Source organism: Heloderma suspectum, chromosome 2 (genome assembly GCF_057233095.1).
Source record: "Heloderma suspectum isolate Gila_16-S chromosome 2, 16-S_ref, whole genome shotgun sequence".
NCBI lineage: Eukaryota > Metazoa > Chordata > Lepidosauria > Squamata > Helodermatidae > Heloderma > Heloderma suspectum.
The window spans coordinates 165,270,626-165,289,106 of NC_139459.1; the positions used below are offsets into that span (position 1 = coordinate 165,270,626).

At 44.0% G+C, this 18,481-nt stretch overlaps 1 protein-coding gene across 1 annotated transcript in view; it reads right to left on the bottom strand.

The window, feature by feature from the left end:
- The window catches only part of SMARCA4 (SWI/SNF related BAF chromatin remodeling complex subunit ATPase 4), a 91,648-nt gene that overhangs the window by 11,413 nt on the left and 61,754 nt on the right, over positions 1-18,481 (bottom strand). The window contains exons 22-30 of the mRNA XM_084835713.1: positions 17,681-17,788; positions 16,646-16,732; positions 15,616-15,662; positions 14,690-14,856; positions 11,435-11,598; positions 8,952-9,179; positions 8,701-8,799; positions 8,363-8,440; positions 5,786-6,013 (exon numbers count right to left, since the gene is read on the bottom strand). Coding sequence (XP_084691839.1) covers positions 5,786-6,013; positions 8,363-8,440; positions 8,701-8,799; positions 8,952-9,179; positions 11,435-11,598; positions 14,690-14,856; positions 15,616-15,662; positions 16,646-16,732; positions 17,681-17,788 — 1,206 coding nt within the window. The remainder of the gene's footprint in view (positions 1-5,785; positions 6,014-8,362; positions 8,441-8,700; positions 8,800-8,951; positions 9,180-11,434; positions 11,599-14,689; positions 14,857-15,615; positions 15,663-16,645; positions 16,733-17,680; positions 17,789-18,481) is intronic.

Sequence of the window (18,481 nt, forward strand, 5' to 3'; positions counted from 1 at the left end):
ATGGCTTCCATTTCTTTCTGGGTTCTCTGTGTCATTTAGCAGCAAAGGATGTAAGATGTCCAGAACATTAGTTGCGAGACACCACTGTTCCCTCCTTTGCTGTGCTTCTTCAAGAGAGAGCATCAGATCATTCAGGTTTGCGAAATGTATGGCTGAAGACCATGCTAGATCCTTGCAAGATGTCCAGTGCACAGACACATCTGTCAGAAATGCTGAAGATACTGTTTGGGCTCTAGCAGAAAGTGCCTTAAATTTTTAAAGGGCACAAGTATAAAATCTTTTTTTTTTCCTTTTCCTTCCAGAACGGAAATGATATCTCTTGCCCCATGAAGTAAAATGACAAAAGCCCGCCTCACCTTTCAAGGTATATAAAAACAATTTCCCTCTCATTGGGATGCCCAATTCATTAGACACTCACTGCCTAAGTTATAGCAGGCCTTTATAACTTTCCTGGGGAATACAGCCTGGTTCATTCCTTCCCTGATTCTCTGGTCAATGGATCCACTATCCAGCTGTGGAGTGTCCAAACTCCTACATTCATTCCTCAATACATTCTTCTCCTTGATGAGGGGGGTGGGGTGGGGGGAGAGATAGGGAAAACAACTGCAAAAAGTTCTGCACCAAACAAGTTAACCACATTGTCCCAATACTGGCACAATTCTTTTAGGTCCCAGGAAAATGCCAGGATGAGTTCAGAGTCTCCCATGGTCCTATAATGTGCAGCAAAAAGGTGCAGGTTCCAATGTCTATGTGGAAACAACCTTTTGTGGCCACACCGCAATATAGTATTTGCTGTGTTGCATGACAGGCCTGTGTGGTATCTGGTGAAGGAAGTTTAATCAGGCTAGGTTTGGCCTGACCTTTCTGCTAGTTTCCATAACCCAGATCTATACCATAATTTTCTTCAGAAAGAGGGGTTACATAAAGATCCCAAACGTATTACCTGTCTCAGCAAAGGCAGGAAGAGGTTACCCTCTCCAAGGCAAGGACATAGGAGAAAAACATCCCATGAAAACAGCTTACCCTGAATAACTAAGGACAACACGTTTTTTGAAAAAAGAAGTTGGTGAGGAAGCCATCTGCATGTTTCCAAGGTGCTGCCCTGACGGACACTTCTATGGCTGATGGATTTGCCCTCACACTTCTTCCCCAGGGCTGGAAGCCATGTGGACCTTTCCTGCAGCATTCAACTGATTAGAACATCTGGCAGGAACACTGGGTGTCTGTTTGAGCCACTTTTCACATTACATCTTTATAGAAAAGCTGAAGCCCTTCCCCAACCTGGCACCCCCCAGATACATTGAACTGCAACTCTGCCACCCCCAGTCATAATTACTGCTGTTCCTCACCTGAGCTATCAGGAATAATTTTCTCTGCATTCCTCTTAGTTTCAGCTCCCACCCACCCCGTTATTTTAGTGGAAGAAACTACATTTTCACCAAGATGTTCACAGACTCACCATCTTCTTCATCAGCTTTATCCATCAGAAGAAGTTGACCCTTTTCTATAAAAGCTTATAAACCAATTAGAGTGCTTCCAGATGAGGCTTTTAAATGTGTAATCACCCTGCATCATTCATGGAATGGGGGGGAGGGGAGGGGTTCGGACAACGATGTCATCCACTTGTAATCCTCCTGTGTTTTTCCACTGCTTCTTCTCTGTTACCATGGAAAATTTATTAAGAAAAGATGGGAATAGTTACACGATGCCTTCTGCTTGTTAGTGCTAGGGCCCCTATGTCTGGAAGCACCCTTAGTCAGTCTTTAAAAGTGTTATAGCAGCACTCAATTGTCTATTTGATCCTTACAACTAATATGGCTTCTGCAATTTTAAAAATATAAAACTGAACTCATTGGATCTATCAGGAAAGAACAAAAGAGGTGATCTGCTGTAAAAGGAGCAGAGGACATTAACTTGCTTGGCCGGTCATTCTGGTTTTATTTTTTTGAATTAACATGATCTTCATGATCCTTCCTAAAACATCTGACTTTTGACATACTTAGTGTAGAAGCAAAAAGGCTAGGCTAGCTTTCTCCCTGCCACCCTCAAACATGGTGTAAAACAGAAAACATGGTCTTACCTTCTTTGTTTCTACTTGTTTGATAGGTAGCGGTCCAGACACGGGGCATGTTTCCTGCCCAGCCAACAGGGGGCAGATGTTGACGAAAATGTCTCTAGGATGGACTAAGAGGTCACCATCTCTTCCTCTGGACAACCAGTTATTCCTAGCCTAGCAATGAAGACCTCACACAGCAAGCACACTAAAGAGTTCACAGACCATCCCAAAACAGGCAGGTTCTGGATTACTGCCCACTGAACAAGCAGAAGGAAAATTTGCACCTCAGACTAAATGTTCTGTTCTATTTGTTGCTGGGCAGTGATCCAGTCACTGAGGTGGTTAGGAGGTCCATGGCACTAAAACGAACCTACACACACAAATACAGTCAGTTTACCACAGCAAGGCTTCTAGAATATTTATTAAAAATATCCTTCCGCCGAATAGCCAATGGCACTTCAGACTTGACATGCCTATAAGAAAGAAGGCCACTGCAAGAACACCAGCATCCTGAGTTTTGTGCATTGTTTTTAACAATCATTTCATTTGTAAACAATTTTGTGTCCTCCTAGTAAAAAGGCAGTCTATAAATGTTCTCCATACTAGTAGGTCATATCCAGATACCACACAACACTCTGAAATATACATCTTGATCCCTCCTTGTCTACCTACTCAGCAAACAGGCAACACATAAAGCAGAATGCCACCTGAACAGCTCAGTTATAGGCAGGTGTATAGCTTCAGTATCCAAAGATTGATCTTGTCATGTTCCCTTGGCCTTCTCCTTTCTCATGCACACAAACAAGAAGAGAGGCTTCAGTCTCACACCTTTAATTCACTATCAACAGGTTCATTACAGATGCAAATCTTCCAAGACTCTCAGGCTACAAAGGAATACAGCTGCTTCATTTACAAATGACAACAGGGGATCCAAATGGGAGCTACGATGGTGCCAGCAGTTTGAAACACTTGCTGGCTAGAATAACTTAGGGAGGGATGCCCCTCCCTTCCAGTGATACTCCCCTACATCAACCCTCATGCATCGCCAACCGGGTTGACCGTCTGAGCTCCGCCTCTAACTTTTCCCGCTTCGCTCTGCACCGCAGTCTAGCATCCCTCAGGTCACACCCCGCACTCTCCTCCTCCTCAGTTCTCATGGGGGGGGGGGGGCTTCAGGCCCAGCCATTTCTGTGTTAGCATCCTGAGAAGCATGCTTATCCATATCTGAACTTGCTCGGGAAGATACCTCCCCCTGTTCTGGCTGTTCCCCTTCTGAATCTGAACTGCTAGCTATCTCCATATGCTCAGAATCAATCCTGACAGATCTGCTAATACACACAAGTTTAAAATAATCCACTCTCTTTAAAAGCAGTAATTTGCACATGAGAGTGTTTCAGATTTGACTGTAGAAATCAACTTGATCCCATAAGAACTGCAGAAGCAAGAATTTTGCCATTTCAATAATCCCAATTTTAATGTTAGGAGTCTACTTGATGCAATGACAACTGCTGGATGAGTTTAGACCTTTGCCTTCATCAGCAGGTATTTTACAGCTTGCAGAACTTCAAATATATTGTCTGCAGTGTATGTTTCATAAAAGATTGTTCACCGCTTCTTCAGATGCAAAGGAAAGTTGTTGCCATTCCCACGAACCTTTAAATGATAGAGCTCCCAAGTTAAAGTACAAAAAGTGAGTAAACTCAAATCCAAAGCTCTGAACTGTTGACCATGTTCTCAGCAAGGTTTCAAACCCACTTCAAACCCAAACTGTGACCAGTAAGCAACTCTCCACTTGGTGACAAAGGCTCAAGCTGGTCTCCTAAGGCTCTGGAACACTGGAATAATCTCTAGGTTGATGTACAAATGTTGTCTGTATGAATTCTGAAGCATTATGCCCTATTGTATTCTGAAAATGCTGTAATCCAGTCAGGGCAGAACCAGGCTCCTCAGCCTTGTAGTCTCACATCTATCACTGCAACCTCACCTTGAGGATTTGAGATTCAGGAAACCTTCCAGGGGTTTCCTGAGCCATCACCTCAGTGAATTTTCTTCCCTTCCCCAAAACTGACATCCTGCTTGGAATCTAGTTTGTTAGGATGAAGCCCTGGAATGGTTGACAGATCTTCTATGCATTCTCATCGCCATCAGATAAGCTGGAGAGCACTAAAGGCATTTCCTGGATCTGAGCTTCAGTCTTCCATCCTTGGAAATTCACATGCAGCATAGACTGGTGTCCAGAACCATTTGGATGTTGCATCCTCCAAGAAGGAATCAGCTGGGTCCTGTTCCAGTTGTTTATAAACAGGCTAAGAGGTTTTACTTCTGCCCTAAACTTGGCCCTTATGAGTATATCATCCTGGAGTGTACAGAGACCCCAAATCCTTGGAAGTAACCACAGACACTACAACTATGTTGGTAAATGTCCTGAGTGAAATGGCCAGCCCAACAAAAGCAGAATGCAGTATTGCAAGTTGCTTTATGCCATGTCAGACCAATGGCCCTTCTAGTCTAGTAACCTATGGTGAACGGCAGCAAAGTCTTTCTCTGCCTCTGGTCCATCTGTGATTCTTCAATTGGCTTGAATCCGAGACCCTGCACATGCAAAGTACATGCTCTGACACAGAGATTCAAACCCCCACCCCCCAAGTGGGGGTATACTATAGTTACTATAACTATATTCTTAAGGCCCCTGGTCCAGTCTCCCTCAGGCAGCAAGAAGGAATTTATGATAAGGAACATAGCAGTTTCATGTATTGTAGGTAACAAGAACAACTGAGGCTCTGGGTGGAACAGAGAGATCATGAAGAGGGTGCCTTATTTAGCTTACCCCAAGAAGCTTTAAGAAATGTCTTGAAACCTGGGTTCAAAGAGATGCCCTTGAACAGCAGGATGGAGGAACTCTTGATACTGAATTTCATAGCAAGGTCCTCTGGCTCCAGGCCTGCATTCTTGATCTTCGGCAAAAGCTTTTGGTAGGTTCAGCGAAGCAGCCGCATGTCTCCTTGCTTGCTGTGCAGTTCTTCAGCTTGAATCACCACTCTCTCCTCTCTAACTCAGCATATGGGTAATTCTACCAAGGAAAAAGTTCCTAGCTTGTTCAGCAGCAGATCACACCTAACTAAGCCTGCACTTTTCTCTTGCAGTAGACAGAGACGTGACTGGCTCTCAGGAGGAAGGGTGGTGCCTCCTAGTCTAGCACAGGGCCAGCTGCTTGTTTCCCCCCTGAAGTCTGCCCTCCTAATGACCAAAGAAGGAGAGCATCCAATCTCTGGATCACTGCCCAACAACAAGTAGGATGAAATGTTTGCTGGGACAGGCAAGAAGAAGGTACACTCAGCTGCATAGCAAGTGGGCTTTCTGCATCTGAAATGTTTGACATCTGTCAAGGAGATCAATTGAATTTAAGTTTAGCAACATGGTTCCACACAGTTGAGTTGCTAATACCCAACAGAAGTTTTGTATGGTGAAGATCTATTTAAGAATGTTCAATGATTTTAAATTTTTTTTAAAGGGTGAGGTTAGAGTATCAATTTAATAGCTTCCTAGACTATCTCTGGTGACTGTATAAAGGAAGCATTGTTACCAAATTGAATAATTGCTAGCTCAATCTCAGCTGACCATCAAAACTTCTGATATTGGGTATTTTCTCAACATTCAGACACACAGACAGACAACACAGACACAGGTAGAAATAAAATTTTAGAAAATCATTGGAGAACGATGCTGTACCATGTATACCTTGAGCCACTGCTTCTCAGTCAGGGAGTCGCTATAGTCCACTTCCTTACGGTGACGGGAACCTCGCCCAAACATCTTCTCTTCCTCTTCCTCACACGTTAGTCTTTCCACTTCAGCATCATCTTTAATGATCCAAGAGGGCAACTCATCCTCTTCCATCAGACGTGGCTTACGCTTTGGATTGCGGGCTTCTTCTCGCCTGCGATCCAAGTCCATGCGCTGTAAGGAGAACAGTCTATGGTGAAGACGCCAAACAATATTGCATTGGTCATTTTGGTTATACACTCGAGGGCATTTACTTAGAACTGGTGTAGCTCTCCCATTTAAAGCTACTGAAGCCTTCTGCAGTTCTATTATCTCAGTCTAAATTAAGAGGGATTCACTAAGTACAGGAAGGTCAGCAATGCATATGCTGTGTTAAGAACATATTGGTCAGAGTAGCATGATGGCAATGGGAACAAAAGAAAGCTCAGAGCCTTAAGGTTTTGAAAACAGCAAGCTCTACAAAAGTTACAAAGTAGTAGTGGCAGGCATGGAACAACTGCAAGATGCAAAAGGAGAAACCGAGGGATAAAAATAGTCTAAATCCTAGTTAGTGGTACAATCACAGCATGCAACCCGAGTGATGTTCCTACGGAAAGACAGTGGGGCTACACCAGCAAGCATCATTATCACGAGAGAAGGGCAGAAGTTGCCACCGAATGGAGACAGAGTCCAATAGCATACCCTGTCTACAAGGCAATTACAAACAAGAAGTTACAACCACTGCTGGGATTTTTCGGCTATCAGTTTTCTCCTGCTGCTTGGTCAGCACAAGGAGTAGAAAAAGGGTGCTGATTCTCAGTGAATATCTCCTGTCTTGTGAAGATGAATCAGATTTGGGGGCGGGGGCGGGGGTGAAGTGTTGTGTTCCCCCACTGAGTGCCAGAGGATGAAGTGAAATATAAATCTAAGCTAAAATCTAAATAAATAAACCAAACCCCTGTAATGGGGCTGTTTTTTTCCTCAGAAGGGCCCTAAGAGTCATTCAGGTTCCCATTGTTACTGTATTCTGGGCCCAAAATGCAACACAATTAAAAACAAAATGTGTTGACACACAGTCTAATGCTTTAGATCATAAAAGGGTACCAAGAATCACCATAAACTATGCACAAAGAACTGGCTTTTCATGAGAAAGGTGGCCTCTGAGACAGTGGACTAGAGGGATGAGGTTGGCTGCAATCCTAAATACACTTGGAAATAAGCCTCACTGCTAGTAATGAAATTTATTTCCACGTTAACAGGCTTTGCTTGCTGTAAGGAAAGGAAGCTTGCTGGAAGGAAAGGAAGACATTTTAACTCAGTTCCAAAGGGGTTCATATCAGAAATGTGTACGTTTGTATGGAAAAAATATGAACTGAGCTCTGCCTCCCCCTACAGACACCAATCAGAGCAGATGCAAACCTGCAAGCACTCTGGCAACTATATCACTTCAGAGCTCTTCTTAGTTATATGAATATCAATGTATGTGCACTTATACTGCACAAATAAGGCATGTAAGGTATAGTTTATTTGAAAGCTACCAGCTCCAGCAGCTCCCCACCCACTTCCCTCCAGTGTAAACTTAGCAGGCGAAGGAGGAGGGGGAGCTAACCTCCCTCTCCTTACCTAACATAATTTCCCCTCCTCTAATAATCTGTGGCTACTGGAAACACAGGAGTGCATAGGCTGGAGGGCAGGGGCTTCTCCTTCCCATCCTCTGCCTTTAATGCCCTGAAGAAGGGGGGTTGATTGCTGGAGGAGGGGAGACAGAGGAATGTGGGGGAGTGAATGAGGCATTTCTGCTCCTGTCTCTAGGGCTCAGGCTACTGGCAGGAAAAAGAAAGGTGTTTGCCTGCTAGCAGGGCAGGCAGTACTCCTGAGGAGACTAGATCTGGCCAAGAGGCAAACAGGTGCAGCATGTTTATTGCCCTGAGTCTTAGGCCAGGCAATAAGCTTCAATACATAAATGGAGACCAAAAGCCTTGCTTAGGGAGCCTGTTTAGTCCTGTTGTACTTTTGGTTTCTGTGTGGAAGTTGTAATTGAGTCAAGTCCCACTGCCACCCCGTCATCATCAACCTCCCCCTCTCCCACTTCCATAACAAGTGGGCCCAGGCCAACAGCCTCTCTTGTCTCCCAAAGACACACTAGACTGCCACAGGCCCACACCAAACGTTTCTCAACTTGTTGCTTTTTGTAAAGGTGCCCATGATGCTTGTACTGAGAGCTGCTTAGCTGCCACTGGGACTTGCCCTCCAAGCAATAGCACCATCTAATTGAAAAAACCCAAAGGCCTTACTCATAAAGGCAAAGCAAGGGCAGAATCTGCATGAACCTTTGAAGTGTGCTCGCACGTGCACTCTCTTACACACACACACACACACACACACACTTCTTTCTACTGGCAGGAGTCTACCACCTGCTCTGACCTCCGGACCCAGAACCATGTTTTTACTTAACACTCCTTAAGGATACTTTAACATTAGGCTGAATTCAGGAAAATAAAGCTGACCTGTTTGGAATACAAGAAGCAAGGCAGTCACTCTCACCATAAAAAGATCAAACTCCTCCTCATGTCGGGCAATCATCTGGTTAACTGTTTCGTCATCAGGAACTTCATCTTCTTCCTGAAAGATTTCAAAATTCCCCCATTTAACTTGTGTGTAAAGATATGATCTGGTGGCTCACGTGCTTGGAGCTCTATATCGAATGTGGTTCTACCATCTCACGTTTGATTTGGCTACTCATGTGAAAATGAGTCAGGTGGTCTCAGTGGACAGGTATCCACGTGGCAGAAGCTCACCATCCAAGTTGGCAACTTTGTTGACAGACTTAAATAGTGAGGCTAAGGACTGGACGGGCGCGGCGACTGAATTACCCCTCTCACCTTTAAAGGTGGCTCCTCCAAGTCGGAGTTGAGGCACAGGGTTGAGGCAGTGTGGGGAAAGCTTGCGCTGCCACTGCCGCTGCCCGTGCTGTATCTGGTCTGTGGATAGATAGAGGACTTCAGTCTCCAGGGCTGTCAATCCAGCACCTTCCACTGACACTCAAATTTACTTCCTAGGATGACAAGGGTTCATGCCATTTGCTTCCAGCCCCCTGGAGGAGGAGGAGGCAAGTCCTCCATGGCCCCCTTACCTCATCTTGCTCCTCGTGCTCCAGGATAGCCTGGAGGAAAGCTCGCCTTTCATGGCTGGAGGACTTCTGGTCAAACATGCCAGCCTGGATAACCTTCTGGTCGACATTCAGCTTGTACTTGGCAGCAGCAAGGATTTTCTCTTCCACGCTGTTCACAGTACAGAGGCGCAGCACACGCACTTCATTTTGCTGTCCAATGCGATGGGCTCGATCCTGTGCCTGCAAGTCCTGGGGGAGGGCGGGCGGGGGGAGAATGCTCTCACTGTTCAGAGTGATTAAAATGTAGCTCAGCTCAGTCTTGTGTTTAAAACAGAGCACGTTAAGAGGGTTCAACCCACAATATTTCAGTGTGGGTCCCCCGGTGCTGGATGTCTGTCTTGGAGGCTACCCCATGCTTGGGGTTAGATAGCTTCAAAAAGGAAATGCTACTGCAGCCATGGTGTCTACTGGCAAGATGCTTCTGTATCAGTAATCTTCAAGCTTTTCAGACCCAGATCCACCTTTACCACAGACATTTTGGGACTCCCTTAATTTAACACTGAGCATTTCTATGGTGGCAATGCTGCTGCTGCGACCCTCCTTAGGTTAGCCTATGAACCAGAAGTGTATCCTAACCCACCAGTTAAAGGCCGATGTTCTATACTGCAACCCATTCACTGGGGCTATCTGACTTTTTGAGCTCACCTGCTATGTTACACATGTACCATAAATGGACTGCTCAGAAAGCCATTGAGCAGATGTCTAAATAATCACAGGAGAAACAATCCTTCTTATCCTTGCTTGCTAACTAAAAAAACGCCAAGCGTTACCTGGTTTCAAACACCATCCTTTGGCTTTGGTACACGGAGAGACTTTTGGCCTTAGTTAGCAATTAAATGAACATAATGTACTGATTGTGTGAATGACTCGCCAGAAACATCTGTGTAACAATCTTGTTCAGTATAAGCCAGGTTGTTCTACGTCAGGGGTCTCCAACCCCTTTGGGCCACTGGGCACGTTTGGAATTTTGAGAGCGTTGTGGCTGCTCTCATAAAGTAGTTACTGGGGGAGGGGATCAATCAATACAATCAATTTTATTACGGTTGTAGACCACCAAAGGGGGGGGGGGCTTGCTCATTCACAAAACACCCATTTCCCAGAAGGCAAACCAATGGATCTGATAGAAGAGGAACTTACCCATGAACCTAAGTACAAAGCAGAAGTGAAGTCTGAGCTCCAAAACACAAAACCATACTTGCAAACCCACAGTTTTCTACGCCAACACCCATTTCACAGAAAGCAAACTGATGAGGCTCAGAGAAGTAACTTGGCCAAGATACTGAGTAGAAGGCAGAGGTGGGGTCAGAGACCCAAATGCCAAATCATATATTTGCCCCCACAAAACACAAGAAAATACCATACAATCCTCCCCACAAATAAAAACAGACAAAACACACACACACACACACACACACAGAGAAAAGGCAAAACATACAGCTGTTATTCTCCCCCTCCCCCAAACCCAAAGGACACTCCTACCACATCCAGCTTACCTTTTTTCAGGCAGTTGGGGATGCTTCAAAATGAAGCACTGGGCTGCAGCTGCATGCCATTTTATTTTCTAAGGAAGTGTCTGAGGCCCTCATGAGGCTCAGAGGCATTCTTAGAAATAAAGATGGCACTTGAGGCCAGTGCTTCAGTCTGCAGAACACCAGCCTCCAAAAAAAATCTGTTAAAAAATCAGAAGGTGCAGGAAGCCTGGCAGGTGCCAAGGAAAACGTCCGCACTGGGGGACACAGCACCACACGGAGGACCCCAGCTCTAGGTAGTTCCGCCCCCACCTTCCCTGGGGGAAGTTAAGATCTCTGAGCCCTAATGCAAGGCAGAAATGAAGAAGCTCAGGCTACGGAAATCATGCCATCAACTCCTGAAAGGACCACCAGTTGGCTTGCAAAAACTGTTGGTGAAGCCCCTCCCCCGCTTTTCCTGGAGCTACTTAAGACCTCTGTACCCTGAGGGAATTGGCCTGAGGGAATTCTATTCCATCTTTTTGGTAACATTCGTTTTAGTATTTTAACATTGTAAACTACCCCTTGGGAGCCTTGGCAAAAAGGCAATAAATAAATACATAAAATAAAATATAAAATAAAATAAAAGGTGAGGGAAAGATATCCATCATGGAAGGTACAAAGCAGCTAGCAAGCAGTTGATGTTGGGTATAAGATGAATGTCCACCACATATCAGATTCAAGGAATCCTCAATTCTCACTATAGATTCTAAGAAATACAGGAATGCTAACCATCATGCCTAAAAGATTTATAATACAGGCTTCCTTTGTGAGGAATTGTTCTGTGTTTACTGCTGACCAAATTAGAGCAAGACACAGAATCTTTTCTTCAGATATGACAGGTCTACTACACTATTATCATTGCCAACTCCACATTACCAATTCTGCCCTTCAAAATCCTTCTTTCTGAAGTCCAGTAATGCATATATTTGTTACCTGGTGAGGATTCCAGTCACTGTCAAAAATTATCACAGTATCAGCAGACTGCAGGTTCAGTCCCAGACCCCCTGCTCGGGTACTCAGCAGAAAAATGAAATATTCAGAGCCTGGCTCATTGAAGGTTTTCAGCAACATGCCACGATCTTCTGCTTTAGTGGTCCCTTTAAAAGTCCAGAGAAGAGAGGGTTTGTATCCCCTGCTATAAAGGTATTATTTCAATATAAATGCTATCACTATAGGAACTCCAGAACTCTGGAAGAGCACAGCATTGGTCCACAGGGGGAAAATATTTTACACTAGGCACCAACACAGTTGAGAAATAGCTACATTCCAAAATCATTACATCTGGAGAGCTTGAATGTCAATTTAAGTGTTTAAGCTCTTAATGATATTACAAAATGCAACTTACAATCAGAGAACAATCAGGTGGTTTGAATTAGCAGATACTGTCTTGGGGGGGGGGGGAGAAAAAAAAAGAGAGGACAGGAAGTTGGTATTGAGGCTTTCTCCCAATTCTGCCTCTTCCTACTTCTGTACTCCAAACTGGGGATAAGAGGGGAATAAGATAAATGAATGCTCAGCTATGTACCAGTGGCAGAAGCTGCAGTTAAAAGCTACTGTCTACTTTTCTCTATCATTTATCAGTAAAACCAGTGAGACAGGCTATGGTCTCTGGAAAGCGCAGTTCATAGTGCTATTGTGGTTGCTACTTCTATACTATTGGGGCTCCATACAATCACCAGCAATGTCTGACAACTACAATCACACGAGGCAGCTGGACCATCTGTCAAATTCCTGTTCCAGCCACATGGGAGATGCAGCAGTGCCATGGGAGTTTTATCACGTGATCTGCCAGACCTGGATGACTGCTGATTGCAGCCTGAAGTAGCAATCACACAGTGGTACATATAAAATAAAGCTTATGTTGATGGCATAAACAGGCTTCTGTCTTGCACCGTGTACCATCATCTTTGGGTACACCTAACCTTCTCTGTTACTAAGCACAGTGTAAGTTGACCCTAATTTCTGACCAACAGTGGAGTCATATGTTCAGAAAATTATGAAGAGACTATACCATATCAGATTGCAGATACTTCAGACACTGAGCTTTTCTACACAAGGCATTTATTGTGTGGTCATCATTCCCTACTCATGGCTGTTTATGGGTTCTTTAGATGACATCATGACCCTCCAGCTTTGCTTCTGTGGCTAAACAGCACTATCGGGAACCTTCTATAGCTGAGGATTCTTTTGGCAGGAACCCTCCCCCACTGTCCTGCTGCACATGCCCCTAACGGGTTCCTGTCTAATCCCTCAGTTCCTTGAGATTGCCTAACATGGCCTTGAAACAGAGGAAAAAACACCTCAGTACCAACATCAAAAAAGCGATATCGACACTGAAGCAGGGGAAATGCTTTTTTCACTTGTGTATTTGTGCTATTCTGCTATACTACAGTGCCACCTAGAGGTATTGTAGCAGAAAAGCAGGAAAATAAATGCTCTTTGTGTAGTGCTTGCATCTCAATTCTGCGACAAAACCGGAAGTGGATATAGCGGATTAACAGCCTTGTGTAGAAAAGCTCATTGTGGCATTCATCTCGGGACACTCTGTAAATGCCTCTTTTCTCATTGTGTGAAGTGTCAGGAGGTGAGGGGAAGTGAACTCAAGATCTGCTCTTGAACTCACCCCAGAAACAATTCTTGGGGGAACATAACATATGAACGGGGCCTGTGTCACTGATTAAGAAACAACTCCTGAGTCAAGAGCGTAAAAGAAAACATATGAAAACAGAAACAATAAAGGTTAGCATGAATTAACAAGAACAAATTCTATGAATCATCCTATTCTATGATTCTATGAAATATAGTAGGAATGTGCTAAAACAATCTTATCATGGAGCAATGCATCTACCAGAATATTTGATACAACAGGCTAAATCAACATTTTTTCAGGATAACTATCCAAAAGAGATCCATCATTTCAAGGCAAAGCCACCAGCAAGAGAAGTCATTGGGAAAAAGTAACCCTTGGAGGCTGGAGGAATAACCGTGGCAAGTCATTATAATGGCTTTCATTACAATAAATTTAGGCCATTTGACAGAGTCTTGCTGCCACTCTATAATTTGAAAGTGAAAGTATAATATTGCCAGAGCTACTGTTTTTTATTAATGCATTCTTCAAATGTAATGCCACGATTATAATTGGCAATGTATGCATCTATATACACCTACAGAAGAGATAGAGGTGTTTACATAGTGTCCCCAAGTGAATGCCATAATGTCCGAAGGGTTCTTAGTCTAGGACTCTCAACACCTCACAGTGCTTCACACAATATGGGAAAATTCCTCCAGATCACTTCTCCAAGGTCTTCAGGTGGTCTAGCTGAAGAACTGCATTCTCTCATTTGGCTCACATTAGCACTGGAGGCATCTTCTTCTCCACGCACAGATGAGAGAATGAATCAAGTCTGCCTCTGAAGTAGCAGCTCCATGACAAATGTCTGAAGCCTCTTTTTGAAAAATTGCTTGTGCCATATTGACAGACAAAGCCTTCTAGGGCAAAACCATAAAATCTAAAAGTGACTAAACACCATCTAAAACCTATACTACCAATTCTCCAGCATGAACATCCAGCCAAGCGGCCATGAGGGAAATTCTGTACACCTTGCATGCACCAAAACTGCCTCAGGTATCACTCAACTGGTGTCAGCAGTGCCCACCCCTACCTCTGTCTTGCTGAGCATTTGGCATTGCAGCTAGGCCATTCATTTCAAGACAGGCCTTTCTGTATCTCCCCCTTTCAGCATGTGGCTCCACTCCTCCTTTTCATTGGAGTGATCTGGACACCAGGGGTCTGAAGGAGGAACTTGTGAATGTTTGTAGTGCGGGGTATAAAAGGGAATGGCCTAGTTGGAATGCTGCCTGCCTAGCATGGAGGTTGCCCACTGGGGGAAAGCAAAGTACCAATGTCTATGTGGTGGCTCCACATGCATTTGGGAGATGCAAGATTGGACCCCAAAACTGCATGTGCCAAGAGTACTTCCTATGCATCCATGCTGCAGTACAATGCAAAGGAACCAAAGTCATTATGTTCCACTTTTGTATACAGTTCCACACACAGCCTAATTGAAGATATTCAGAGACTACTTGAAGACAGGATACTTGATTAATGGTCTACCAAAACCAGGCCTTGAACAGGTACCTCCAAAAGCAAAATTAGTACAATGTTACAAGCCCTAGTGCCAAACTCACCATCTAGCCTGAGGTATTTGAAGCCACGGTAAGCAAAATAGTCTTCCATTATGGTCATGAGGGAGGTCATCTGACAGAACAGCAGCACCTTGTGGTTAGTAGCTCGTAACTTAGGAAGAATCCGATCTAGGAGCTCAAATTTCCCTGAAGCACGGTACAGGTCAAGTCTAGATTGTACATGAGGAGAAGAAACAGACGGAATTTTTTTCTTCTAGCACAGTAGTTTTCAAACAGCTTCAAGGTCCCCTTTCCACGTCAACTTATCTGCTGAACAGTGCTTGTGTATCTGTCACGGAAGTTTTATGTGTGCTTAGAGGATTCTGGGGCATGTTCTAGGACAGGAGAGGGCAGAAGTTAGATCTTCCCATGTTTTGTACTTCGACTTTCAGTCAGCATGGCCAATAATTCAAAACATCTGGAGATCTACTTTCTGCCTACCCTTGTTCTAGAATTTACAAGCCTGGTCTATCAGGTCTAAGGAGGGTGTGACCCTAGTACATAACCAACATTCCCCTAAGGCAGTACATTGCAGGGAAAGGTTGGCATGGGTGGACAATTTGTCTTCCAGGGAAGCTTGTCCATCATTACTGATCTTCTAATTGAAGGATCCCTGATAAACTTCTAAGGAAGCCCAGGGCCTCACAGAACAACATTTGGAAACCATTGCTCGAGCATAGAGAAATAGTCCCAGACATTCAAACTGCTCTGCTGGATTAGATCAAAGATCCAACATTGTATTCCCAAAAGCAGGCAGCCAAATGCTTCTGGAAATTTATAAACAGGTCATGAAAGCAACAGCTCTCGCCTTCTCAGCATTTGGTGTTCAGAGGTTACACAAGAAAACTCTTCAGACTGGCTCAGTCTATTGAGCCTCCAGATGAGAAAACACACCACACTCTCTAAACACTTTAGAATGGCCAACTTACCCTTGCACAATGCCTCCAGTGAAGCCTAAGTGCTCAGAAAATGATTCCTGCAACAAAATGTACAAAAGCCAGTATAAGGATGACGAAAGCATGCCAAACACAATTGCAGAGACCGTTTTCTCTAAAAGGCAATTGCCAGAACTCTTGACTGTTGTTTGCCTGGAGGGACTGCGCTACACAGAATTAACATGGCAGCTAATGAAATAGCTCTTTTTACCATTTTTAAATTAATGTGGCTAAGGTGATCTAAACAAATAGACATTTTGGTTGGCTTAATATCTTTTTCTATGGGACAAGGATGTGAATATATGTAGAAGCACAAAACAAGCAAATACCAATGGATTTAATGGGTGCAAATTTTCAAATGCTCATGGATTCTAGTACTGCAAGATTCCATCATCATATAGGCTAACTCTTATCTTAAGTACCATACAACATACAACCACCACATTAAACACCCAAATATGTAACCTTCAGGTTCTCAAATTGTGGGTCGCTTCCAGGGTGCCTGTGTGTATCACAAGTTGTGGGACTCAGGAAATATCCAACTGCTAAAAGTCAAGAGGTGGCTGGGGATCCTTCCCACCCCTGAGCAAAACTCTACAAGCATCAGCTTGGAGAAGGAGCTGCAACTTTCAAGGTTCAGTTGCCAGGTGGGACTGGAGAAAGGATAGCACTCCTGCCAAAATAATCCTTAATATCCATTTACCCAAAGTCACAGCTTCCAATGGGGAGCAGCAGCAGCAAGATACACACAGCTGCCTGTGAGAATCTCCATGCAGCTGCCCAACAGACATATAGGCTTGAGGGGCCCCCAGAAGGTGGAGTAAGTTGCGGGGGGACACATTCAAAAAGTTTGAGAAATTGTGGGTTAACTAACATCCACAAAGCCCCACATGCCCAAACTGCTTTGCAGAGCAATTAATCCAGGCACTGATACTTCTGGCATTTCATCTTTACTCCTGGTTACCCTCACTGGTCATAAAGGAAGCTGAAAATGTTTTCACCGCAAACGCTTCCAGTTCTTTACCTCTATGTGCTGAAACATGTACGGATGGTTGCAAATCTTCCTCAGCTGCATGATAGTGTTCATGAGTGTCTTCGTACCACCTTTGCCCTGCAAGAATAAGACTTACTAACCAAAACTTTCTGCAGAAGCAAACTACAGCTGAGGATATCAGTGTGTGCAAAACATTGAAGGGGATAAACTATTAAAGATATATTACATCACCATGTTTCCCAACATGACAGTTATTTTATGTCTAGGGATCAAACCCTAGAGCAAAAAAGCAGGATAGTCAAGAGATCATGGCCGAGACCTTGAAAAGGGAACCAGACAGCCCACAATGACTTTCTTAAGCTTTATTTCCCAGGGTTTTGTTTTGTTCTTGCTGTTGTACAGTAGCTTTCACCAAATAAACATAAGTAGGAAAAGAATTTGGGGAGGGTGTGGAAACTTTCATGTCTTCACAAAATTCTTCACGCAACTGTGTTGCATTGTAGCATCAATAAAGCAACAGCAGTTTTAAAGTGTCTTGATGGAGTATCTCAAAAAATTAGTAACATAGCGTGACATTTTGGGGATAATAAGTAATTTAAACATTACAGTCTAGTATACAATTATGATCAGGACTAATGATTTAATGCCTTGCATGAAGTATGCTGATGGGTCTTCATCAACAATCTGAAGGTCATTGTCCTCAAAACCCCAAACTGACCATCTTTGCCTATACCCCTTTCTGGCTATCTATAAGGACAACCACAAATCAGATGCTTAAAATCTCCTGTCACACCTATAATTCCTCTGTTCTCATGCTGTTTCCCTTCCAAGGACCACCTGGCCATTTTCTCACTGCACAGCCTTTTTGTGAGAGCCATGAGAAAGGCCTAACTTGTATGATATGGCTCTTCATGAGACCCACCTGCACCTACATAAGTATCCTGCAAAAGCAACCATCTTATAGTAATACTGTTTATTTCCCCTCTCCCCATAAGCATAAGTGATGGCAACAATATCTACATAAAAACTATAAAACATTTTGCACATTAGAGAAAAACTCCAAACCTTTTTGTCCTTCTCTGATCCATCTGTAAGCAGCACACCCTTGGCTTGCATATGTCTATAGAGTACCCTTTGTAATGCAGACATATCACACTTAATCACATATTCTACCTGTTTCAAGTAGAGAAAAGATATGTTAACTCATGAAACTCATGAAGTGCTTTCACAATGCATGCAGCATCCAAATAACCTAGACTCCCTGAATTTGGGAATTCCATTGCTTTCACAGTCTTCAGACCTGTAGTAATCTTAGAGCAGCATCTTCAAGATATGTTTAGCAAGAGGCTGCAGCTTAGTAGTAGAGCACACGCTTTGTATGCAGAATGTCCCAGGTTACGTTTTCATCATCACCCAACAGGGGAGGGAAAAGACCCCTGCTTGAAACCCGGGAGAGCTGCTCTAGATGCTAGATGGACCAATGGTCTGGCTCAGTATAAGGCAGCTTCCTACATCATCACAGTTTTCATTTTATTTCAGCTTCCAACACAAGCAGAACGGCCTGCTATTTGTATGAGAAATTCTTCAAATGATTTTTTGCGACCCTTCTCCGCTCTGAGGGCTACATTCCCTCATAGTTAACCTTCTGGGGGCTGCAGGCCAGCAGTGGCTGAGGCCACCCCATACAGACACTCTCACCCACATCCACATGCATGCTAACTCTCATCCCTCATGCAGCTATTAGCTTTGAAAAGTGTCTTCTACTGAAGCCAATGAGAGGTTTTTTTCAAGCCCAATTGTTGCATGGGGGGATTGCGGTGTGCAGGAAGGGGAGGATTAGCCCTTCCCTCCCCAGCTGCACCATCC